The 27,912-nt window shown below is 39.2% G+C and overlaps 1 protein-coding gene across 1 annotated transcript in view; it reads right to left on the bottom strand.

Moving 5' to 3' along the window:
• EPB41L4A (erythrocyte membrane protein band 4.1 like 4A) overlaps positions 1-27,912 on the bottom strand; it is a 257,963-nt gene that overhangs the window by 102,398 nt on the left and 127,653 nt on the right. The window contains exons 3-7 of the mRNA XM_065874473.1: positions 20,936-20,987; positions 14,314-14,392; positions 4,462-4,559; positions 3,154-3,274; positions 509-596 (exon numbers count right to left, since the gene is read on the bottom strand). Of these exons, the coding sequence (XP_065730545.1) occupies positions 509-596; positions 3,154-3,274; positions 4,462-4,559; positions 14,314-14,392; positions 20,936-20,987 (438 nt within the window). The remainder of the gene's footprint in view (positions 1-508; positions 597-3,153; positions 3,275-4,461; positions 4,560-14,313; positions 14,393-20,935; positions 20,988-27,912) is intronic.

The following is a 27,912-nucleotide window of genomic DNA, read 5'->3' as shown; positions in this document are numbered from 1 at the left end:
ATTCTCCTATTTATGCAGTGGCAATAACTACAGTAGGCAGTAACCCTAATATTGACAGAACCTGCATATCCAACATAGAACCACCAACAGTTACACATATACTGTTGCCTAAAGTCTACTTTAGCAGGCAGGTGATCTTATGAATGTTTTTTAGCCATAAAATCTATTTTTTGGAAAATCCTCCTGTTTTCTGTCTAATATAATCAATTATAGACCAATTTAAAACTGTTTTGATGTTTAGCTAAGCCCTCTGGAGCTGTTATCCAGGTTGTGTTTTCAAGCCCAGTTAATTGTTTTTCTACACACGGAAATATAATCACAGACCTTTATGCAAAACTCATTAGGCTTTAATCCACGCAAGAGATTCTTTGTGTTCAAAAACATCAGATGAAGAAGTATCATCTGCTCGCTAAACAACAGGACTGCTCCTTTCCTTTGGGAGTTCCAGTGACTTTTTAAGAAAATGTCATCAGCTTAAAATACTCTGTGTTAATTAAATGTTACTCACATAGACAGGATGGAGGTCAACACCATACATCTCCAGGGATTTAGCAGTCCTCAAATAATTCAGCTCCGCTTCAGAAGGAGCCTGACCCCTACGCCCAGCATAAAAACAAAGAGCCTTACTTTACTGATAGCTACTATGCTCACAGGGAACAGAAGCCATTTTCACTATATTCACTGGAAAAATAAATAATGCTTTGTGCTAATGCAAACATAAGCCTTTGTATTTCAAGAAGACTCTTGCCTTCGTGGTGACAAAATTTTAATACTCTGAGGTGATACTTTTAAGTTAATTTCATTTACCAAATCTAGTTTTGCTCATTATAGCTGATCTCAGTAGCCCCCCATATATTAAAAAGTCTCAGTTTCAGAAACCCCCAAAGAGATTACTGAGGATATAAGCACTCAAATTAAAAAGCATACACTTTACAGACAGTAAAACGTCTCTGTGTACCGGCAGCTCTCCACCGGGAGGGAAATGAAGGAGAGCAGTGTTGGAGGGAAGAAGAGAATGGGCCCTCACCACCCAACCGGGGCTCATCAGCATCTCCTGAGCACACGTGTGGTCCTTTAGAAACTGTAAAAGTACTTGTCACTTTCTTAATACAAAGTATAAAAATCTTCCCAAAATCTCCATTGGTGACAATATACAAAAAATAGCATTCATTCCTAAAGAGGGTAAGCATCTGCCAGGAATCTCCATGGATGACTGGAACTCTCTCTCTCTCTCTCTCTCTCTCTCTCTCTCTCTGTGTGTGTGTGTGTGTGTGTATGTATGAGTGAGAGAGTGAGAGAGAGAGAGAGAGAGAGAGAGAGAGAGAGAGATTTTTAATGGTTAACAAAAGGAGTCACAAATTTTTAAAAATTAAGAAATCCTGCTTCGATGCAATCCCATGTTTCAGCCATGGTACTCTGGAAAGCCCAGCAATATAATACTTTTGAAATCTATAAAGAAGAATGTTTACCACAAATTAGACACAAGAAAGCTACCAAACCTTGATCAAGCTTTAGTCTTTTAGAAATAACAGTCACGCTGTCAACGCCATGCCATAAAACAGATAAGGTCCTTTATCAAAGCTCCCTGATAATTTCAAAACATAAGTGTACTTGGAAACTCCTAGCAGAATCAGTATTCTCAGGATGTGCCAAACACGGTGCCCTTCATAATGTTATAACAGGTACTCTCTTAGCACCCACTTCAGTGAAACCTTAAAACGAAGGACTCTAGAACCAGGCTGGAGAGCATTCTGGGGCATGTTAACACAAGGTGGAAAACCTAGTTTCTCTGATTGCAATTCAGCAACTGACTTCTGGTGCTACTCACTGAAACAGATCCTTTAGGCAAACATTTTTTGTTGACCAGATTAATTCTACCCTTTTTTTCACCTTAACTGTAATACATCTGAAAGAAACCAAGCAAATTCAAAGGGGGATGTTACATAAGAGGCAATAAAGCAAAGTTAATCAGTATAGAGGATTTAACCAAAATAACTATAATTAAATTATAACTTCAATGCTGCAGGCCATTAATTGAAAATCCTACTAGTGGAGTGTGTTTATTTCTCAGAAGCACATGTGGTGTTAACATAATACCCCTTGAGGCTCCACACTTGGCATCATGATCTCCAGATTCATTGCTAGAGACCAAATAGGGCTTTGCTTGTAACTGTGAAGAACTTACATACTTAAGACAGAGCAAATCCAGAATACATTAAGGCTTTTGTGGTAATAACATATATTTATAGTTTAAAAAAATAAATTTCACAAGGTACTGGTGACTGAAAAAAATAGAAGATTGCAAAATACAGTATGTACAGAATGATTTCATTGTAAAATCATACATACATAAATCTATATAAAATACATTTTCTCTACGGGAAATCATGCATAGAGAGAGGTCTGAAAGGCCATTAACTAAAAATATGTTGACTTTAGGTACTGGGATTTACTCTCTCTTTTACACTTTTTTTCCCTTTATACTTTTTAAATTGTCTGGGTTTCCTATGTGCATTTTAGTGTTATAAGCAGTAAAAAAAAGAAAAAAAACTTTGAAAAGAAAAAATGTTCAAGGCACAGATGAAGAATTTGTTAAGAAACTTTTCTTAAGCCTGTCAATAGCATAAAATGATGGTTGATGGGCGATGTGACATAAAGTGGGATTCTTTTTCTTCCAGCTTTATTGAGATATAATTGACATATAACATTATATAAGTTAAAGGTGTACAACATGTTGATTTGATACATTTATATACTGCAAAATGATCACCACTATAGCATAGCCAACACCTCCATCTCGTTACATAATGACCATTTGTTTTTTGTTGTGATAACATTTGAGATCTACTCTCTTAGCAACTTTCAAGTGTTATGGATAGACCTTGAGGGCATAATGCTTAGCAAAGTAAGACAGATAAAGACAAATTCTTGTATAATACCACCTGTATGTGGAATCTAAAAAAGCCAACCTCATAAAAACAGAGACTAGAACAAACAGTGGTTACCAGGGCCTGGGGGGGTAGGGAATGGGGCGGTGCGGTACGGGAAATGGAGAGATGTTGGTCAAAGAATATAAACTTATAGTTTCAAGATGAAGTTCTGGGGCCCTAATGTACAACATGTTGATTATTGTTAATAAAATGTGATTCTTACATTAGAGTTTTATGAATCCTTTCTATAGCTTCTTCAAGTTCTTCCTTCTGATCAGGAACAAACCGGTACTCTGACACATACCCCGCAGTATGCTTATACGGATCATAATCTCCAAGTTCCGCTAAAAAAGAAAGAAACTGTAATTTTTTTCCATTTTAGGAAAATATTCCTAAAAATACAGGAATAAAAGTATTCTTCTCATGCTTAAACATTTTCTTCAAGTGCTTTATTAATAAATGTATATAAGATAATAACTAATTTTAGTTTAAAACAACTCTGATGAGAATATATGGATAGTATAAACAAAATCTTATATTAAAAAGATAAAATTTTTGCTTTCTGCAAGACTATGATTATCATTTTCATTTAAGTTATTCTTACCAGTTTATATGAAGTAAAATGTTGTAAACAGCATTTAAAGTACATATAATGGAAATGCTTGAGGTGAAAAACAACCATAACCTCTCTCAGACAATGACACCAAGAGATAAATCATGTGGTTCAAAACGTATTTGCCCCACATAATGGTCATGGAAATATAATACAATGCTGCACATAACCCCATTACAGTTTACACAAAGAAACTAAATGAAACCAGAGAGCTCACTATGTTATGCTTATAAAAATTCTCCCTACATTAATCCACCTTCCAAACCCAACCAGTTCCCCAGTTCATTTACACAACATTTTTCCTAGAATATTTTTTCTAAGCTATTTCTGGTCTGCAAGAATCACACAGGCAAGGAACATGCTGTCTCATCACCCCCATACCCTGCTTGATTCTTAGAAGGGGCTCAGTAAATATAAGTGGAAACAGCCTCAGCTTCAGCCTCCAAAATGACAGTACAACCTGGAGCTGCCCCCATGGCCGCCACATGGATGGCAAGAGCTGACGGACAACGGGTGCGGACTGTGGGCCACGCTCTAAACTGGTGATGGCACCTGCCCACGTGGAGTCATCACAACAGCCGCTTGGAAGCAGTGGGATCTCTGAGGCAGGGCGGCTCAGAGGGATCAATCAACTCAGGAGGAATGTAGAACAGAACAAATTTTCAGACCTTCCATGGAATCAAGAATCAGTGCTATTCCTGTGACTAAAACTCCATGCAACCTACTACAAGGTATAATGTAACCGGCTTCACTTTTACCCCTTCTGAAGGCACACTGATTAAAACTTGAATTTTGACTAAATTCAATTTCTTTTTAGCAAAATGTCATTTGATAAGAACTTCATAAAATTGCTTTAAAAGAAAAATTCAAACATTCTTCTCAAGAGCTCTGAAGCAAATATGCTTAAGTGGAACCTACACTGGATGGCATACGCTCCCAGCTGAGCAGCAGTGTTGACAGGGCAGGGCAGCCGGCCCTGAAGGACATCTTGCTTCACCTGCAAGAAAAACTGATATCTAAAAGAGAAATGGAAAAGAGAGATTAATGATGTCTTCCACTACCCTGACCTGCAGTTTCAGACCCTGAAACCCATCACCTTTCACGAAAATAAAGCCACTTTCTTCTCTTTTGTGAGGGGGCCGTTGTATGAACAGGGACTGTTTACACACACTGCAGAGGCAATCAGGGTAGTGGCTAAAGAGTGCAGGCTCTCAAGTTAAACCAACTGGATTGCATCTCAGCTCCAGGACTCACGAGCTCTTGGCCTTGGGCAGCTGCTCCACATAACAGCCAGGCTCTTCAAGGGTAAAAGTGAGACCATGAAGTATCTACACCTCATCAGGTTGACGTGGAGGTTTCATACAAGCTAGTCTCACCATTCTCATCACTGCCACTGCCACTAACACTACAACATGTTCTCACTGGGATGAACAGATTACAAGGACCCAGCCAATATGCTATGTGTTATCAGCATCTAAAATCATGGATACAGGACAGAAAGGTCATAATAATGTAATTCTATCAATCCTCCCACTTATTAAGATGCTGCCCATTATCTGCGGCTTTGCTCATTCCATCTGCTAAAAGAAAACCTTGTATAATAATAGTGCTACTGGGCTTCCCTGGTGGCGCAGTGGTTAAGAATCTGCCTGCCAATGCAGGGGACATGGGTTCGAGCCCTGGTCCAGGAGGATCCCACATGCCGTGGAGCAAGTAAGCCTGTGTGCCACAACTACTGAGCCCATGAGCCACAACTACTGAGCCTGCATGCCACAATACTGAAGCCTGCGTGCTACAACTACTGAAGACCACGCACCTAGAGCCCGTGCTCTGCAACAGGAGAAGCCACTGCGATGAGAAGCCCGTGCACCGCAACGAAGAGTAGCCTCCACTCACCACTACTAGAGAAAGCCCACGCACAGCAACGGAGACCCAACACAGCCACCATAAATAAATGAATGAATGAATGAATAAATAAATAAATAATACTGCTACCCACTGTTCTAAACATTGTAAACATAGTAACTCATTCCAAGTATTTTACAGACAATAACTTATTTAAGACTTTAAAATGAGGTTAGCACTATTATTATCTCTTTTGCAGATGAAGAAGCTAACAGACACAAAGAGATGAAAAAATTTGTCCACACTAGTTAAGTAGCATAGCTAGAACTGGAACCCAGGCAATGTGACCCTAGCACTCTCTTAATCAGGATGTTATGCAACCTTAGCTAGCTCTCCCCCTACCCCTCCCATTCAGCCTTTCTGCCAGTGGGTGAAAGAGGTTTATGAACCAATACAGTGACCCATCCATGCCATCCTCAGCCACCATCACGTATTCTCTCTCTCTCTCTCACACACACACATACACCAGGCTGTCTTTTGTGATTTCTCTTTCTTTGCAAGGTGATGCTTGCTGTCATTGGGAATGGCAGGAAAAAAGCATAGGAAATTAATTATAAAAATCAGCCGTGGTAAGTTTTTCTTCACCCAAGGCTCACAATCGAAGTTCTTAGTGAATTTTAGATGCTACTCTGATTATTTCTAGAAGACTGATAATCAACTTTGTACCCACAGGCTTAGGTGAAAATCTGCCTAACACCTTGTGTTTCCCCACTACTCAGTTAGTAAATGTCACCACGGTTCTCCAGACACATAAGCAAGGGAAACCCAGGACAATGTGTAATCCCTGGCACCCACGTTCAATCACTAAACCTGTTTTTTGCAGTCTATACACTGTCTTCCATCTCCTAGTCCAGGTCACTGACCACTGGGTTTCTAAAACCTTCACTACCCTTGCCACTAGTCATACTTATCTCCCTTGCAAAAGACACTTCCAAGAGGTAACTAGGATAATGTCATTCCCTTGATTTAAAAACAAACAAACAAAACTTAAGACACTTCCCTTTGCCTTCAGGACAAAGTTCAAGATCCCTAAGATAGCTTACAATACTTGCTTATTTCTTGAGCCAAATCTCTTGCCATTACCAATGGCTAACCCCACTCCTTAAGTTGTGTTCACTTTCCCAGCCCTACTAACTACTTTCCATTCCCTGAATGCTCATCTTAGATATCAAATCCAGTTTGTTATAATCATCTGGGTTCCTCTTGAAGAGGAGAAAAGCAGAGTAAAGTGACATTAGCAGAACTGAAATGCAAAACTATAGAGACATTTCCCCAGAATTACTACTGCTTGCTGGAAACTTGTGTTTAGCTTCACTCCCTTCCTCTATTGTTAACTTGGAATCTCTTTTCCTAAAGTGTATTTTTTTGAGTAAATGGGTCACAGAGGCACATTTGTCTTGCTCCATTAAGACTTTTATAACATTTGACTGAATAGTAAGATCTTTTGCCAAATAAAGAAACTGAGGGACCTAATCCCATAAGACTTTGCTTCAGAAAGGGCAAGAGAACCAAAGAGATGATTTCTCGTTGCTTTTACAAAGACAGAGCTGAAACAGAGAAAGACAAGCCAGTACAAAGAAAAAGGAACCAGACTCCACTGGTGACTGTATTCCCAGTACCCAGGGTTTAGCACACAGTAACTGCTCAGTAAATAGCTGTTGACTTGATGATAGATATATGAACAGATAGACAGATAGATGAAAATGGAAAAAAATGAACATTCTTTGTTGTCTCTGAGAAATTCATGAAGAAAAAAAAGGACATCTGTTCAAACCTCCCTGGGTAGCCTGCCTTTTAAAGATACTAGAGATCTTTAAGTCATTCCATTAAAAAAAAAATCCACTAAAATCAAAGGAAACAAGTAAACTATTTTTAATTAATAATTTTATTAATTTTTATCACAGCAAGCATCATATTAGTTTTGTGTAAGACAAATCTATGATACAGTAAAATCATACTTTTACACGCTGAACATTTTATCTTATCTCAGGGCTTGTTTTTAACTATATATAACTTATTTTGTCCATTTATGGGACCTAGACTATAATTTTTTATTTAAATTACAGACTTAGAGTTCCTGAGTCTTTCCTTCTACATCATTCTGAGTAAGGCTATGACTGCATGTGTGAGTCCTTGTTTATCTCTGGTTTTAACCCGATAAATCCCAGTTTGCCTAGAACAGTTCTAGCTTAAGTCTGTTACACATTCCCCATTATTAATAACTCTCTTCATCATTCTCCCAAGTGTTAGGATTTGAACAATAAATTATATTGTAACCCTAGTTACATTGTACACACATTGGGGAAAAAAAATGTTGATTTAACATGAGCCTCTTAATAAGGAAGCTTTCCAGAACACACCCTGGTACAAAGCAGAGGCCGCATTACTGGCTATCTCTGTATGTAAATTACCATACTGGTGTACATGCACTGTGGCCCAAGCTAGATTATGAGCCCTGGGGGAGAAGCCCTCTATCTTGCACCCCATCCTCACTCATCACAACAGTACAACCAGTACAACACAAGAGAAGGGCCTGAAATACTGGCCTCGCCATTTTGTGTTTGTGTGATGTTCATAGAACAGAGCTGAATTGACACCCAGGACGTACAAGCTGCTGAGGACCATAGACAATTTAGCAAGTGTCAGAGATGAGAAGAACAGGCAAAGGAGATTTGCTTAAAGAAGAGATGCTGTTCTTTCCAGAACCCAAACAGGAGGTTCTCCTGAGACTTCTGGGGCCCAAGACAGCCAGGAAGGCTCACAGCAATGAAGGCTGAAGTGTATCTTCCAATGACTTGAGACCCTGGTGAGGAAACTGAAAGATATGAGGACAAGTAGAAGTTTGATTTCTGGTGCCAGCAAAATGTGACACTGAGACATCTGGGAGGAGAGCACCTGCCTACAGGAAAGGCAGGACGGTTTTCTGCATCCAACAGAGAGGGATGCAGCCTGTGACAGGAGCCTAATCATTTTGGATGAAACTTAATGTGCAGGACAGAAGGAAATGTTTAAATAATAACATAGTACTGAACACTGTGGGGGAAATAGCATGTATGACTTAAGAAAAAGAAAAGGAGGAGAGAAAGCACCCACTGACTCTCAAGAGAAAATGACAAAGATTGGGAATAACATTTTTGCAGTTTAAAACTGATGATAAACATATAGGAGCAAAGAGTAGCAGTACCACCTTGTATTTATATAGTCCTTTAAAGGTCACAATGTCTTTTGAATCCATACTGAAATGTGACCCACAGCTCAACTCAGATGTGTTGAGACCCATTAACTTCACTTAGAGAAGGAGACAGGGACACCGGAAGAGAATGTGTGACTGAAGGTCACTCAGCTCATAAAGAAGCTAAAACACACTAACCTTAACAAAGAGACGGATATGGATTACCCAGTATAATAATAATAAATAATTGACGAGCTTAATGTCAATCCCCAACAAAGTACAATAAAATATTAAAAACCAAACACCTGTTTTCAGAAGCTAAAATGTATTCATCATGAACAAGTCATTTGGAACTAACATTATTCTCTTTTTAGAAAGAGTTAAAATTTCATTGTCATCACACATAGGGTTGTCAGCAAAGCAACAGGCGGACTCACTCACTCAGACCCACTCACTCTCCGTCTTCTCTCTCTGGAGGACTGAAACCATAGCTCTCTTTTGGTCACTATAGAATCTCCTTGTCCTCAGTGCACTGGACAACAATGCTCCACACAGTACTGAAAGGACGGTGAGTGAGTGAGTGAATTCTGTCTTTATGTACAAATTCAAGAAATGCAGGCTAGAGGGCAGTAGTAGGATACTCTGATTAATGGATTGACTTTAACCTGGAAGACCTATCCTCAGGGCTCCAAGTTGGCCTTTTCCTCCCTAATTTTTTAGTCAGTAATTTGAAAATATAAGATAATCATTATTTCTATTTTAACTACCCCCACCAACTACTGAACACTTCATTTTTGCACTATGGTAAGTACTTGGCATGTATTATCTTATATATTCCTCCATCATCTTTTATTTATTTATTTTTGGCTGCGTTGGGTCTTCGTTGCTGCGTGCAGGCTTTCCCTAGTTGCAGCGAGCAGGGGCTACTCTTTGTTGTGGTGTGCGGGCTTCTCATTGAGGTGCCTTCTCTTGTTGCGGAGCATGGGCTCTAGGCACGCGGACTTCAGTAGTTGTGCCTCACGGGCTCTAGAGCACAGGCTCAGTAGTTGTGGCGCATGGGCTTAGCTGCTCCGAGGCATGTGGGATCTTCCCGGATCAGGGCTCAAACCCATGTCCCCTGCATTGGCTGGTGGATTCTTAACCACTGCACCACCTGGGAAGTCCCCCATCATCTTTCTGAAGAAATACTATAATGCCATTTTACAAACAAGAAAACTGAGACTTTAAAAGGTTATGTAATCTTCTCAAGATAACACAACCAGTGAGTGGCAGAGCAAGGCTGCAAATCCCAGCCTGTCTGCCTCCAAAGGGTGCCTTCTTAACGAATATGTGCATTATGCTTATCGAATCTGCAGAAGATAGCTATGAATGACACATAATACATGGAAGGCTGTCATAATATTTTGAATCAGAATTGAAAATAAGTTTAAAAGATGTCATGAGGACACAAATTATTTTAAAAACTGATAAAGAGATTAGATTTATTTCACATAAACCTAGAAAGAAAACCTAGTGCTGATGACAGAAGTTCCAGAGATCTTTTATTTCTTATTGAACTTCCAACTGCTTTGTGAAGCAGTAAGGTTTCCTCTCTTTAAAATGTTTAAGAAGAAAGAAGCTGGCTAATATCTCAGGAACTTTTCATAAAAATGGAGGGTAGGATATATGACCTCAGAGTCCCCCAACTTCATCTATTCAGAAAACATTTTAGAGCACATAGCAGGTACTCCCAGTTGAAGCAATTCTATTAACTTATATTTTTCATAGTCTGAAGCCTTATTTTTTAATGTATCCCATTCATCTAAAAAATTTTCCCCCTAGATACAATGTCCTCCTGGAATACGTCATCTAGCATGATAATTTATCTACATGAGAAGATTCAATGCAGCATCACATATAATTTTAAAAAGGAAACAAGCTGGGTAGTCATCCACAAGGGTGTGAGTAAAACAAATGGGTTAGATGGTGAAAGAGGTCTGTAATCGTATGCATGAAATTGTGTGACTTTCAAAAAAAACTATACATGGAAGAATAAGTAAAAGCATGTTTAGGGGCTTCCCTGGTGGTGACCCGGTGGTTAAGACTCTGTGCTTCCAATGCAGGGGGCGCAGGTTTGATCCCTGGCTGGGGAACTAAAATCCCACATGTGCACGGCCAAAAAAAAAGGGGAGCTGTGTGACTCTGTACTATATTTTGTCCTTTAACTGTTCTTAGATGGAATCACCACAATAAAAATAATTATTATTTTTTTTTAAAAGAAGCATGTTTATTTGTGATGACCTAGAGGGGTGGGATAGGGAGGCTCAAGAGGGAGGGGATATGGGGATATATGTATACTTATAGCTGATTCACTTTGTTGTACAGCAGAAACCAACATAACATTGTAAAGCAATTATACTCCAATAAAGAAAAAATAAATAAAATAAAATAATAAAATTCAGGGAAAAAAAGCATGTTTACTGTACCTTTATTTTTCATATCAAAAAATTACAAACTATATATAAAATAGATGGAATAAGAACCAACTGTATAACACAGGGAACTATAGTCAATATCTTGTAATAACCTATGACAGAAAAGAATCCGAAAAAGAATATATATGTGTATGTATAATGAATCACTTTGCTGTACACCTGAAACACTGTAAATCAACTATACTTCAATTTTTTAAATTAAATTTCATAAAAAAGAAATAGAAGAGAGAAAGTGAAGGAAAAAAATTACAAACAACCTAAGAGCCAGTACAGAATAGGTTGGAACAATTTTCCAATGAACGGAAGCAAGATAAATGTTCGACTTGAAAATGCTGGCCTAAGTATGCTTTTCCTTTAGTAGCTTATTTTGGAGGATTCTGTCTTTTGGTTTCAGTTTTTGCTTTAGCCAAAATTATCTCATGTAATTGACTCCCTTCCCTTTTTAAGGTCCATTATGCCTAACCATTTAAGTTAGCATATTCATGCAAATCAATGATTTTATCTCTAGGATATACTAAGAGTCAGTATACAATAATATCACATTAAATGCTCATTTAACTTACTTAAATTCGACTCTATGTTTTATACAATAAAAACAAATTATTATAGATCATGGCCACTAACTAAGCCAACAATATCATCTGGTTCTTTACATGAAATGGTCTAAAACTCGAAGAAAAAAAGGCTGTATTCAATATATTGTGCGGTTGTAGATTACACACAAATCCATATGTTCTGCTAATGAGCTGTTAGTAGATTCTAAAGGGAAATTTCTCTTCATCATCAGTATTTGGTAAACAGATGTGAAGTAATGCATTATAAAACACTGCTCTTTTCCCCCCTTCTTAATACTAAATCAAGTATCTTTTGGAATCTAACTCTCATTTAAGATGTAACTCACTGGGGGACTTCCCTGGTGGCGCAGTGGTTAAGAATCGGCCTGCCAGTGCAGGGGACACGGGTTCGATCTCTGGTCCGGGAAGATCCCACACGCCGCAGAGCAGCAAAGCCCATGCGCCACAACTACTGAGCCTGCACTCTAGGGACCGTGTGTCGCAACTACTGAGCCCGAGTGCTGCAACTACCGAGCCCGAGTGCTGCAACTACCGAAGCCCACGTACCTAGAGCCCATGTTCCGCAACAAGAGAAGCCACCACAATGAGAAGCCCGTGCACTGCAATGAAGAATAGCCCCCGCTCTCCACAACTAGAGAAAGCCCGTGCGCAGGAACGAAAAACCAATGCAGCCAAAAAAAAAAGGCTCCCCTGGTGGCGCAGTGGTTGAGAGTCCGCCTGCCGATGCAGGGGACGCAGGTTTGTGCACCGGTCCGGGAGGATTCCGCGTGCCGCAGAGCGGCTGGGCCCGTGGGCCATGGCCGCTGAGCCTGCGCGTCCGGAGCCTGTGCTCCACAACGGGAGAGGCCGCAGTAGTGAGAGGCCCACGTACCACACACACACACACAAAAAGACGTAACTCACTGAACCACCAGAGCAAGAGAGAACGAAATAATAAGTGCTAGTATTTATCAAGCACTTAACTACGAGCCGAAAGCACTTAACTATGAGCCGAAACAACCAACTTATAAGAGCTTTACAAACATTATTCCATTTAATGCTTACAAAAACCTTACGATACAGGTACATCTCCAATATTACAGGTAAGGAAATTGAGCACAGAGAGGTTACTGATAACATCAAAATGAAGAACTTTCCTTATATTTTCATAAAATGTTGTGCCTTGTAATTCCCTAATGAGTTACAGATATAAATGTGCATTTATACCACTTGGACTCAGTTTCCCCATAAGCCCTCAACTCAGAAATCCCTCTTGAATGCAAAGACTCTTCATGAAATTGTAGCCCTGCCTTTGCAAGTGTTCGTTAACAATGTGGTGATAGGAGACGCAAAGCAGATGTCAGCACAGTTCTACAAATGAGGCTTAATTACAGCACTTCAGAGCGGAAGAGAAAAAGTCTGATTAGCTGACCCTCTTCTCACTCTTCTGTGTGCAGTGCAGAATCAAGACAAAAGAAAGTCTAAGGAAAAAGATGAAAGGATAGAATAGAAACAAGACCATAGACTGTCTTAGTTATCAAGGAGATGATTTCCAATTTTCTGAGCAAGGCATTAGGCTTTACTCAAGCCAATGACGGGCTCACTAGGAAAACTGACCATTTAGAGTTAAGTTAGGGAAAACGCTTCTGTTTTTGCTATCACATGCAGGCAGGTCACTAGTGGAATAAGTGAAAACATAATGCTATTGTCTGCTCTTTATAAGCCATTTTCAAATGTTGGTGTGGGCTGCTTTAACAATATAATCAATACGAATCAGAAATTCTGTCTTAACTGAAATATTTGATGACAAAGGTAAAGTAATGCATTAAAAAACACTGGGTTTTTTCTCTCACTTAATACTAAAAGCAATTATCTTTTCATTTTCCATAGAGATGAATGAAATCCCTGAACAGCTGATATTTAAGCTACAACAATTAAAGAGAAGTGAGTGGCTCTTCAAGTTTATAATTACGTATGCAAACTCAGCATCAAAATACTGTCTCTACATGAATGAATTTATCCATGAAACAGAAACAGACTCACAGACATAGGGAACAGACTTGTGGTTGCCAAGGGGGAGGTGGGGTGGGGAGGGAGGGATTGGGAGTTTGGAATTAGCAGATGCAAACTATTATATATAGAATGGATAAACAACAAGGTCCTACTGTATAGCACAGGGAACTATATTCAACCATGGGAACTATATTCAACCATGGGAAAAGAATATGAAAAAGAATATATATGTATATGTATAACTGAATCACTTTGCTGTACAGCAGAAACTAACAAAACATTGTAAATCAACTGTACTTCTATAAAATAAATTTAAAAATATATATATCCTCCATTTATGCAGTTCAGATGGCTACGTTTACAGGACTACAAAGACTGAATGCATCCTTCACAATAACAATACAGAAATATCCCATCACAGCAGATGCAGAATCTATTATCATGTCACCCAGGTCCATTCCATTGTTCAAACACATCTATCATCAGACACTGAACTGCCTCATGCAATGCTAGTTTAAATTTAACTCTCACAGTAGTCCCATTACAAAATACCTGCAGACACCCATCCAAATATTTGACCCCACTTTGTTTTAAATAAAGCCTTTTGTATATGTCATACATGTACTGATCAAAAGCAAAGTCAGTACTATACCTGGTTATTTCTTCTTTAAGCTTACATGGATCTTCGGCATAGAATTTAATACCAAAATACAAAGTATACGGAGGTCCAGCTAAAAATAAGAAATAGAAATTAAATTTCACATTATAAATTAGTCAAAGTAGTAGTGTAATATTACACAACTACTAAAAATTACACTCAGCAAAAATATTTGCAAACCATATACTGGATAAGGGGTTAATATCCAAAATATATGAGGAACTTATACAACTCAATAGCAAAAAAACAAATAACCCAATTACAATAATGGAACCTAAATAAACATTTTTCCAAAGAAGACATTTAAATGGCCAGAAGATACATGAAAAGATATTCAACATGGCTAATCATCAGGAAAATGCAAATCAAAACCACAGTGAGATGCCAGCCTCACAGCTACAAGAAAGGCTATTGTCAAAAAGACAAAAGTGGGGCTTCCCTGGTGGTGCAGTGGTTGAGAGTACGCCTGCCGATGCAGGGGACACGGGTTCGTGCCCCAGTCCAGGAGGATCCCACATGCCACGGAGCAGCTGGGCCCGTGAGCCATGGCCGCTGGGCCTGCACGTCCGGAGCCTGTGCTCCGCAATGGGAGAGGCCACAACAGTGAGAGGCCCGTGTACGGCAAAAAAAAAAAAAAAAAAAAAAAAAAAAAAAAGACAAAAGTGTTGATGAGGATGTGGAGAAAGGGGAAGCCTTGTGCACTGTTGGTGGGATGGAAATTGATCAAACCATTAGGGAAAACAGTATGGAAGTTCCTCAGAAAGTTAAAAACAGAGCTACCATATGAGCCAACAATCCCACTACTGGGTATTTATCCAAAGGAAATGAAATCAGGATCTCCAAGAGATGTATGCACCCCCATTTTCACTGCAACATTATTTACAAAAGCCAAGACATGGAAACAACCTATCAGTAGATGAATGTGCACAAAGAAATGGGATATACAAACACAATGTAATATTATTCAGCCATGAAAAGAAGGAAATCCTCCCATTTGTGACAACATGGATGAACCTGGAGAACATTAAGCTATGTGCAACAAGCCAGACACAAAAAAACAAATACTGCCTGATCTCACTTATATGTGGAATCTAAAACAGTCACATGCCTAAGTGCAGAGAGTAGAATGGTGGCTGCACAGGGCCAGGAGGAGGGAGACATGGGAAGCTGTCAGTCAAACAGTAAAAAGTGTCAGTTATGCAAGATGAATGAGTTCTGGTGATTTAATGTAGAGTTTGGGGACGATAGTTAACTATTGTATACTACTACTGTATTCCATACTTGAAATTGGCTAAGAGGATAGATCTTAATTTAAATCTTCTCACCCCACGCCCACCCCGGTAACTATGCCAAGGTTATAGATAAATTATTTAGCTTGTTGTGGTACTCTTTTCACAATGTATACGTCTGTCAAAACATCAAGTTGTACACCTTAAATATATACAAATTTTTTATGTCAAAGATACCTCAACAAAGTTGTTTAAAAAATTACACTCACCAAGAATCTCTAAAGACAGAAAATGCAAAATGAAAAAACAAGGGTTCAGAATTGGGCAATAGTAAGGCTTCAACTATGTAGTTATCTATGTAGTATGGGTCTATGTGCTCATAAACACAAGAAAAAAGACAGGACCAAATACATTAGAATATTGCCAGTTCTTCTCATCTCTGGTTAGTGAGATAAGCACAAGTTTTATTTATTTCTAATTTTTCCATTTTTCACATTTTCTACAACATATGTATTTTTCATAATGAAGAAAGAGTACTGATAAACAAAATGAATAGTTTTAAAAACCACCCAAGTATTGCAAAAAGTACCCCCCAAATCTGCAAAATGGTGGAAACAATTTAAATACTCAGCAGCAGGTGGACCATTTAAGTCAACCACAGGACATACACAGGGTACCATTCAACCGTTTAAATGGGCAGAGGGGAACTTTATGTACTGATGGGAAAAGATCACCAAGCTCTATTTCTGACTGCAGAAATATGACTCCTTCTGTGTGTAAAAGAAAGTTATCTGTTAAAATATGGGCCCACACCCCAACAGAAGAATGCATAAGAAATTACCAAGAGTGGTAAACTTTGGGAAGAGGGGCTGTAAACTTTTTTTGCTCAGCTTTATTGAGGTATAAGCGACAAATTAAAGTATAAGATATTTAAAAGTATACATTGTGAAAGCATTTCTCCCCAGCAAGTTAATTAACACATCCATCCCCTCACATACTAACTTTTCCTTTCAGTGAGAACATTTAAATTCTACTTTTAGCAAAACTGATAAGTCAGAAATTTCTTATCATGTATATCTCTTACCATTTAAAAACAAAATTATCAGTGAGGCTATGTGGTAGGATTAGGAGCAATATTTGTTTCATTCTTAAACTTTTCTGAATCTAAAAATATGTTCTTACATATTTAAGAACACATTTCTCATCTCAGTCATTTACCACACACAGAAGAACTACATGCACAAATACCAAATATATATGAAACAAAATCTGGAATTGTACCTGGGAAAATATAAAATATAATTAAACACTCATACTGTGCAAGAGGACACAAGCCCCTTCGTTTGGCAGCCACATTATATTTTCACTAGAAATATTTCTATTTCAGAAGGTACAAATATAACCTGCACTGTTTCCAAAACTGCATACTTCTGAGCAATGTGGTAACTAGATCTTATATTAAATCTGTTTTAAAATGGATGTGTTACCTGGTGCACCAATCGGTGGTCATAGTTTCTAATTATTTTCTCCAACAAAAGCTCTCCCACACAAATAAAAAAGATATGAAACAGGCACCTGTGTAAAAATACTTCCACCCACACACTGTTATCCCAAGTCTCTGATACTGTATAACAGACATACAGTATATTTTCATTTTTAACTAAGTAAATAAAGTCACAAATTTAGAAGCTGGGGAGAGGAAGTTACATAGAACAACAGATAACAAAGCCATAATGAACTTACAATATATGAACTATGTTATTATTTATTATTATTATGACACACAAGCTATGTGTATAAAATCCCTGTTCCTGGAACAAAGAAGACAAGCAACACTAGGGCCTCGCCCTGCTCCCCTAAGCTACGCCTTCCTGTGTAAGGCACACCTTAGGCTGGAGCTTTTTTAGAAACTAAATTTTAAAAGAAACTTTGTTACAATTTACGGTTAGAGTTGATTCCATATGTCCGAGTTCTATGTTTCCTTATTTCTGACAAACAGACCTCTACACCTGAACACAGATGTCAAGGAGGCACTGACTGTTAAGTATTTAGAAAAGCCAGGAAGTCCACCCGCTGCTGATCTGTGCCAATCAAACTCTGTGTTACTGAGCAGATGGGTCCACCTGCACCTGCAGGACACCAGGGCTGGCATCTGGGGGCAGAAGGAGCACAGATGCTGCTGAGATGGTGCACAAAGGGAGGAAGGCCTTGTCCAGACTCCAGAGCTGCTTTTATTCTCTGGAACATGACAGATTGCACCCTATTGACCAAGCCTAGATAGTTGAAATGTATTTAGTGATGAGCAGTTAAGCAGAAGTTTGAAAAATATATAATGAAAAACATTGTTTGGACTAATTTTCTTTAAGGACTTTTGGCCCAAATCAGCCCTCCCTTTCCCATTTACATACAAAGTGTCTGGTATCCAAATATATAAATTACTATTCGACTGTATTTGATAATGTGCAAAAATGTTTCCTAAACATCTGATTCCCAACAAGCATCTGGTAACATATGCAAGGCAGGAAAAGCTCCAAGGAGGTAAAGCAACTCGTCCAAGATCCCAATGATGAGAACCACGTTTGCTAGTACTTAGAGTTCAGTGCCTGCTGGCCACTATTGCATACAGGCTCTCAGGGAAAATATTATAACACCTTTAGAGCAAGCAAATACTTCATCTACACATCACTGTTTTATAGATCAATCAAAGGCTAGAGAAATGGAGATTTTGGAGCAAGGATATGTCTACCTAGGTATTTTTTGGCTTCCTAGCCTAAGACTGACTATAAATATCAGGTGCTGATGAAGTAAATTCCTAGATTATCATCTTGATCTATGTCTTTCCACAGAGTCTACCTTTAAGAAATCCTTATGTAAAGTAAATTAATGTTGTTTTACTCTAGCAAAATAGAAGCCAGAAACTGGGAATCCTCTAATCTACCTTTTGTGAAGACTAATTTCAAGGCCTTTAATGATAATAGTCTCCCATTAGCTCAGGATAACTAAATCATAATGCACCTATGAGAATCCTGACGACTAGCAGATATTCTGTCATTTTTACAGATATTCCTTCTGACTTATCTGCTGGAGATGTGAGAGCCATTCTCCCTTGTTAATTATCAAACTATCTTATGAGATAAAAAATTATGCATTATTCACTTACATAACTTTTCTTCAATTGTAATATCAGTGTTTTATTCTTCCTGTACATCAAATTTTTAATAGGATGACATTTATTTAGGATGAGAAAGTAATTGCATTACAGATTATAGATATTAAACATAATATTTCATGCCATGTAATGAAATAGATACTTCAAATGCTCTTAGGAACACTTGAATAATACACCTTAAATAAAATAATTTCTATTTTTCTTCATCATTTGGGTAGAAATCTGAACTTTTTTCTTATAAAAAACCTTTGCATTTGTTTTAAAATAACAATCCCTGAAATTTTTGGACTGGTATTTTTTTTATTTTTTTATACAGCAGGTTCTTATTAGTCATCCATTTTATACACATCAGTGTATACATGTCAATCCCAATAGCCCAATTCATCACACCACCACCCTCACCACCACACGCCCCCGCCGCTTTCCCCGCTTGGTGTCCATACGTTTGTCCTCTACATCTGTGTCTCTCTTTCTGCCCTGCAAACTGGTTCATCTGTACCATTTTTCTAGTTGAACTGGTAATAAAATAAGTGGTTCAAATGGACAAGATAGATATTTACTGTATTTATTATTATACCTGAGTATTTTGGAAAAGTGCAGATTTCTAGATCCCAAGGGATGAGACTTGTTAAACTGGAGTGCCTACCTCTTGGAAGTTTTCTGCATTCACAGCTAATCACATAAACCTCCTGCTTCCCCTCAGCCTTTAGTGGGCAGTTTGCTCACTCAAGAAGCACGTGGTATTAGAAGTCAGAAGGTCAGGACTTCAGTCATCCCTCTGCTGTCAAGCAGCGTCTCATCCATGGCAGGTCATAAGCTGTTTCTGATTAGGATTTACTCCTGTGTAGGCTGAGTAGGCAGAACTTGATGATGTCTAAGGTATATATTTTGAGGCCTCCAGCCCCATCTTTGAAACCTGTTGCCCACTCCCATCCAGAATGCTGGCCCCTAGCGGCTATGTTTGCACTGACCTTGCAAAAAGCCTAGACATAGCTGACAGGACTGAAGTGAGCTACTGACTCAAACTGGGCTGGTCCGACACCCGCCCTAGAATTCGGAATTGCAATTCAGAGACAGTCAGTGCACTTCTGCCTGTGGCTAGAGCTGTAACTTGGAAACTGAGGAGGCTTAAAGAGAGCCAGGCCACAGACAGAAACAAAAATGATGCTGATGTTCAGAGAAACAGTACTCACTGAGTCCCTGACTGTTCGTTCTGCAGTTCTTAGCTCCCAGTTCCTTTCTGAGGCACAGCTCGGTTCCTGCCCTTGGGGGTCCGTAAAGCATCATGTGACCCATTTTACCACAGGGAGTGAGCCAATACATATGGAAAGTACAGAATCAGAATGGGGGTAGGAGAGGCCAGAAGAATCCACTAGATCTTATTAGCAATAATTTGTACATTAAAGCAAAATGGTCTAATGATACAGTTTCAGTTTGGGAAGATGGAAAACATTTTGGAGATGGACAGTGGTAATGGCTGCATAACAATGTGAACGTACTTAACGTTGCTGAATTGTACACCCCCAAGTGGTCAAAGTGGTACACCTTATGTTCTATACCGATATTTTACCATAATTTTAATAAAGACGATTTAAAAATAACTACTGTTCTGCATACTTAAGGGCTGCAAGTGTGTGTGCACATGCACATTTATAAATAAAAACTTGGGTTATGGAAATTAACGTTAATGAATATAACCTTAATTAGACTCTGAGTCACCTAGTAAGATGCACATTGATAAAATTAAAACCAAAACAGATGGGTCCTTTCTGAAGCCACAGCAATCTCTCAGGTTACGAGGGCACTCCTTAATTACCATCTCAGCCAACTGAATAATGTGAAGGGCAAGACCACTCCTTAACCCAAGAAACCCAAGCACTTTAAAAGGTCGGATGTCCACCTCTTTTTCAAACCAGTGCCTCTCTGCCTTTTCTGTCTGAAGGTGAAATTTTAAAGACAGTGGAAAAGTCACAGACAAAAGTCCCGGCCAGGTGCATACAAAATCCAAATTCAATACTCAGATCCACTCAGAGTCTTTATCTACACAAATCTAATCAGAGTTTGCAGAGACCTGGCGACGTACAAACACCCATCTCCATATTCTGGCACTCAAGTGCTAATATTCACCTACGTAGTATTAAAGCCTATTTCTGCACCCATCTAATCATGGACATTATATTATTTTCAAATTTGAACAAAGTTAAAATCAAATACCTACTGTTGATCAGTTCTTTGTGTTCAGCTAGGGTTTTCGCAGGATCCAGCCAATACTGTGTGAGGAAGAAAAGGGTAATTACATAAATTAGTTGCTTTTCATTGGCCTTCGCTTCAAGAGTATTTGGAAAGTGTTATTTTTTTAAATAACATTTAAATAATAAGTAAAACATTTCATTTATGCTATATACACATAAACTTACATAAGAGTTTTCTGTTGCTAGGACATTAAAAGAAAAGAAAAATGTCAACGTTTGGAGAGAAGCAGAGAAGAGAAACAGGAGAGAGCCCATGCTGGGTTCTTAGTTGAATTCTCGTACTGGTTATGAGATCAGTAACATCAAGATGCTAGTGAGTGAACTTCTTCCCGCCTCTGGTGGGAAAACAACGGCTGCAGAGAATGCCCCCCAATCTCTTTCCAGAGTCCCTGTAACAATTCCCCTACAGACATGTCTACCCCTAAAATGTCTTTACTCTTTTCATATCCAGTCCCATCCCTTACAGGTATTGCTGCTAGATGTAAGGAAGAAAGCAACCAAATCAAATCACATCCTCATTAAGCAATCCAGGAGAGGTGGTTCAGCACAGTGACTGAAGGTTCGAGTCCCAGAGCAGACCGGTCTGGATTCTGTCCTGGCTCTCCCCTCATTATCACCATGTAGCTTGGAACCAGTTACTGGACCTCTCTCTCTGAACCTTCGTAGGCTTGCTAGGGGGATTAAATCAACTAAGTCATGCGAAGTCTTCAGAAGAGCCCCTGGCTCACGCTAAGCATGCAACACATGCTAGTGATGATTATTATTAAGGTGTGATGGTCATTCTTAATAAGTGCCATTAGCCAGTCTAAGGTACTTGCTTATTAATTCAAATTAATTTTTGATGAATAGAATTTTAGACAGTGATGGGAGAATTGGGGGCTCTGTGGAGAGGCCTTCCTTTAAATCTCACCTTTGTGAAATAAAATCACTGAAAGAAAAAGAAACAAGCCTTCTGCCTCATCTTCATGTGGAGGAAGCACAGGGGAGAAGCAAACCAAGTACAAAGGGGACACCCGGGGCTCCCATAGAAGCACACAGTCGAAGGGATTCCACTGCCTGGAAAGTCGGGGGTGGTGGGCAAGGTGGAAACTTTACCCTGTTGTTCTGGCCAAATGCTGGAGATTCCAAGGGCTGAGGTAACCAGTTTCCATTTTCTCATGTTCCCGGATGAAGAAGGAGCAATTCTCATAGCAGGGAGGTAGGAGCTGGTCCACCTTGAGCCACATCATTCCTAGCACTCTTGTGTTTGTCCTGGTGAAATCATTCACACTCTCCTGACCACACTGGGTCAAGAATCACAAGCCACAAAAGGAGTCTAAGAGAACCTTTCTGCCCAGCTTCCCTTTCCCTGCCCCTCCACTAAGGGCAGAAATGCTTGCTCTGCTATATAACAGTAGCAGTAATTATAAATAGTAATTATAATATTTTACATAATCCCCTTACCTTTTATTCCTAATTACATATAAAAATCATTCATCCTAAATGAATGTCATAATCATTTTATTGTAAGATTTTATTACAATACTTAACTCTATTCATGTACACATAATCTTCACTATTTGCCACTCCTAGAGCAGTTTCAGATTTTCCAACTTTTTCAAAAGGTAACCAATATAAACGGGTAGCAACTTATGACACAATGTTCATTACTCCGCTCCTTATCACGTCTCAATTTTTGAAGGTCTAGAAACACTCACTTTTAAAGTAAAAAAGATACATTTGAAGAAGAGGCCATAATCAGTGAACTGCTTTTGAAGCCCACAATGGCTAAAGATGTGGCTTTGGTGTTAAAATAAATGGCTCCCAGGGAAACACTGATTCATTCAAATCAAGTAAAATCAATTCAAATGCTCAGCTGTGTGTTGGACACAGAGCAGACCCTTTCCTCTAGGTATATAAAGCTATGGCTGCTTCCCACAAAATGGAAACATTAGGTGGGTGGACTGTTTCTTGCAATTCATGTTAAACAAAAGGGTTTGACTATCCCTGGATTTTTCAAGTAAGATAAAACCAAGGAAAACACACTCAACCATAAACACTTGCATCAGGTTTCTATTGCTGCCATAACAAGTTATCACAAATGTAGAGGCTTACAACACCACCCATTTATTAACTCCAAGGTCTGCAGATGAGTTGGTTTCTTTGCTCTAGGTTTCCCAAGGCCAAAATCAAGATGTCAGCTGGCTGGGGTCCTGGAGGGTTATTTGGGGAGGAGACCCTACCCACAAGAGCACTTTTGGGAGGAGACTTGGAGTTGGGCCATGAGAGGCCTTCCCAGTTTTCTCCAGATGTCAAGGCACACATAATACTAGGCCTTACACTGCACTAAGTGCTTGGGGCAAGAAAGGAGGGGAGGGAAGAGGCCTCTGGTCTTCCTCCTCTGTCTAATCTCATCTTGAAACTAGTAAAAGACAGAAATTGCAAGAGAGTTTCCTTTTAACATCATCATCTCCCCCCAAAACAAACTTTACAAACATTTTCCTCAAACCGAATCATTGTCTGTTTTCCCCTCCAGAATGATTTCCAGTCATTAAAAAGCCAGGTAAAGAAAACAAGAAGGAAATTTTAAACTAAATGTAACGGAAAAGACTGGTTAATCTCTTAAAATTTTTCACCTAATGATAGTCTGTACACTTTTAAAATAAATCTTTCCTTGAGAGCAATCAGATTTGTGAGGTGAAAAAGTACAATGAAGTTTCTGAGATGAGTTAGAAATTACAATTTTGCAGCAAAAAAGGAAGAGTCAAGACTCAGCCAAAGGCTGCTCACTGCACATTAGATACGCTAAATATCAATCCAGCGCTTGCCGCGCACGCATTGCATTTGATCTAAATGGAAACCAGGGGTTACAGAGGTCAGACAATGATAAATGCCCCAGAACGTACATAATAAAACACGAGCCACCAGGTTCCATAAGCTAGCATTTAAAATGTAAAACCCACTTACGCTCAACCAAAGGAAAGAAATGACCTTGGAACCAAAGCAGCCATCCCATGATGACACTTGTCACCACACATTATCAACAAGCAATCAAACACAGCACATGTGTGATCACCATGAAACACATCAGGCAGCTGCTCCATCACCAGTGAGAAAAAAGGGCACAGAATTTGCCAATGAACACAGCATCCCAGTTTCAGTTTTAGGGTCTACATTCAGAATATTCACCTATATCCAGAATGGATGTAGGCTCTAAAACTGTGATACCATTCATTCACTTAACATTTGTGGAATACCCACTACATATATTCTTTATATGTCATGTCAGATCTTGTCTTGGGGAGTGTAGGAAAACACAAATGACTGAAACTTTTCCCTGACCGTGGGGCACCCACAGTTTACCAGACACATAGACACAGAGTTGAAATATAATGTGGTGAGATGATCATGTGTATAAAATGAATACATATGAGACAAAAAGATGATGTAAAAAGAAAATGAGCTCTTCAGGGTAAGTACAGGAAGGCATCATTGAAGAGAAAACCTTTGAACAGCATGCTCGCAAATAAAAAAACTTTCCCAAAATAGAAATGGAGAACACAGCCCTAAGTTTTTATAGGAATGATATCTAACAGCTCCGCTGTTCTTAAAGCTAATGGACCCATTTTTAAGTAACAACATAGAACACAATACTCCAAGTCCTTTATAGCTGAGGACTTCCTGAAATCAGTGCTACCTGATAACTAGTAACTGTGCAGCTAGGAAATCAATGTTCCTGAAGGACTGAAGGACTTCCAGAAGCAATGTCCCATTCAGTCTTCCCATCTGTCCTGGGTTGGGGGAAAGAGAGAAGCAGAGAGCTGAGCAGTGGTCACTGGTGCTGGGCTACAGAACAGCGTTCCTGAACTGCGCTTGCTACCTAGACAGTCACGAGGAGAGACAGCCCCCATCTCTCTCATCATCTCTCAACATTCAAGCTGTTCAGTCTCTAGGAAAATCTTTCCATCCTGCCCCCTTCCTGTCCCCCATCTCCTCTCTCTCTCCTATTTCAAACTTATATCCTATAGTTCTGTATATCCTCACAAGCTGAATTAGATCCTATTTTGCAGGAAGATAAGGTGACAATTAACCAAAACAGACCCTGCTCTCTCATCCTGATTTCTACAGTGGGCTTCCTAACACAGGAGAATGTTAACAAACTGTAACTCCAATACCCAATCACCGAGGAGTCAAGATGACAAGCCCTCCTTGGCAATGACTCTTTGCCAGGGTGCAGGAGTCCAGTAGTTAGGGGGCCTTACCTCTTCAGTCCTGTCAATCTTAATAATGGCATTTATGCAACCCGAAGAGAAATGACAGATGGGCACAAGTTTCTTCTTACTCTCTGACAGTCTTGGCTAAATGCCCTGAGCGTCTTTTATCCACCTTGGCTGATCATGTCTCGATTTCATCAACTTCCTAGGTAACAGTCTCAAAATTAGATTTTAAAACTCTAACGCTGTCCAGTAAACCAATATCCTAATCTTCAAAAGATATGTATTAAATTCAGGGTCCAACCTTCCATTTGTCAACTGTTCTTTTGGAGTCTCCTAGAGCTCTAATAGTAGAATAAGCCCTAAAACATCTTACATAAAGCATGGACAGCATCAAATAAAAAGAGCTTTGCTGCATCTTATTTAACACTGAGTATAATTCTGACTCACCTTTGGAGAATTTAAGAATACCACAATGATATTTAATAATGTTTCCTCTAGATCAAAAAAAAAGACTTTAAAAGCACAGTCTTCATCAATATAACAAAATAACGTCTTGATCTAAGGGAGTATGAAAAGTTGACAATCTATAAGTGACAATGGAGCCAAAAAGATCTCAAAAAAGGATACTACGAAAAAAAAAAAAAAAAAAAAAAGATACTACAGCTCATTCCTGCAGAGTTCTAGGACTTGACGTAATTTGTACATAGGTTCCCAGAAATCCAGGACTATGGTGATAGCTATTTGTACTTTGTCCACACTCATTTTCCAGTGTCCCTATATAGACACATCTCAGGCCTTCTAAGCAACATTCACAGGACGTGGTTTTAATTTGCTCCTTGGTATAAATCACAGAAGCCTTAGGACCTCAGGTAAAACCACCGTCACAGAGCTAACTCACAGCAGGGACAGAAACCAGGGCTTGCCATTAGGCCATCACTGAGGGAAGTGTGTGTGGGGGGGGTGGTGGTAACTGGGCCCCATTTTTTTCAACAAAAGTGGATTCCAATTAATTACTGTTGGACCATCTGGCTCCTCAAGAAGTGTCACTGGCCCCAGGGACTATTCCTCAGTTCTTTCACATGGACCCTGGCACCACCTAAGACCTAGAGAAGTAACAACAGTAACAGCTAATGCTTATTAAATGCTTACCATGTGCCAGGCACTGTTGAAGACTTTACATTCATTCACTCATTTAGTCCTCTTAATACCTCGATGAATTAGGAACTACTATAATTACCACTTGACAAATGAGGAAACTGAACCACTGATTAAACAACTTGCCCCAAAATACAGAACAGCAGGTCCAAGGAACTGAAGCCCTTTCCATCTTACATTCAAACCAAGCCATTCTCAAGAATATTGTCCTAATAGGAATGCACAATCTCAATTTCAAGATTTATACATTCAACTCACTACCAACTCCTCTTTTCCAAGCTCACCCCTGCTAATATTCTGATTCCACCAGGATACACAAGTCAGAGATCCTACTACCTTTTCACCGTCTCTCTTCCCTGTCCCAACCCATGTCCTCACTTTGCTCACGATCCGTTATCTTCATTCACTCGCAGTTATCGTCAGTTCCCTTGAACGATCTTCCCTCCATGATATCCACTGAAAAAAACACCCGCCAACTCTCTGCCTTCTCCATGCCAAAACCTGAGAGGCTGACCATGACTGGAGACTCAAATTGTACAATCACAGATGCGCTCACTTTAAAGTCATTATCAGTAACCCAAGGGAACCCTTGGTACCACTCAGAATCCTACAATATTTTATTCTTTCACCTGCCTGGATAACTCCTTCACACTTTCTCCTCCCCCTTTCTCGCTCTCAGCTGATGATCTTGCTTATTTCACTTAGAAAACTGAAGCCATGAGGAGAGAACATGTATGCATTCTCACAGCATCTACCAACCTGCCTGTATCTGTGCTGGTGTCCTGTCTTCTCTCTGTCTTTTCACTGTGGATGAATGGCCACGCTCCACTTAAGCCCATCCCTTCCCATCTATTCAGGAACTTGGTTCCAGCAATTTTCTGCTCTCTTCCCTGCATCATCAAAGTTTCCCTTTCCATAGAATCATTCCTGGCTGAATACATGCTTTTATTTCTCCCATATTAAAACACACACACACAGAGACACACACACACACACCTTTTTGATCCCTATATCTGCCCATTTTACTTCTGTACTTTAAGTCAAATCTCTGGGGAAAAAATTCTATAGTCTACTTCCTCTCACTCCCTCTTTTTTTCATTTGGTCAGTATTGATTTATTGGATGCATCCCTTCTACACCCAGCAATGTCCTATCTACTTTGGGATATGCAGAGATGCAAAGACATGGCGAGATATAAGACATGGCCCATTAATCAAAAAACTTAGAATTTACTTTGAGATTTAACAACTGTAGCTTGCCTTTATTGGCCTCACTATATGTCTGGAACTATTCTAAGCCCATTTCTGGATTTGTTATCTCATTCAATTGGTTCAATTGAAAAAGTTCAAGTAGAACAGAAGTTTGATTTTTCCTCACATCACAGTACTGGGCAGATAAATTAGTTGATAGGGCTTGTTATGAGTCGATGAATATGAAATCATTTTCTAAATTATAAAATGCCATATGGGGAGTGTTGGGAATTTCACATACGGTGGTAATTTGGGGAGTAGTTTCAGGTTAGAGAAGACTTTAAAAAAACAGATAGAGCATAGAGCTTAGATTATGACTCCCTATTTACAGATGGGGTATTTA

The sequence above is a fragment of the Phocoena phocoena genome, chromosome 3, assembly GCF_963924675.1.
Source record: "Phocoena phocoena chromosome 3, mPhoPho1.1, whole genome shotgun sequence".
Taxonomy (NCBI): Eukaryota; Metazoa; Chordata; class Mammalia; order Artiodactyla; family Phocoenidae; genus Phocoena; species Phocoena phocoena.
This window is presented reverse-complemented; position numbering and strand designations above follow the sequence as displayed.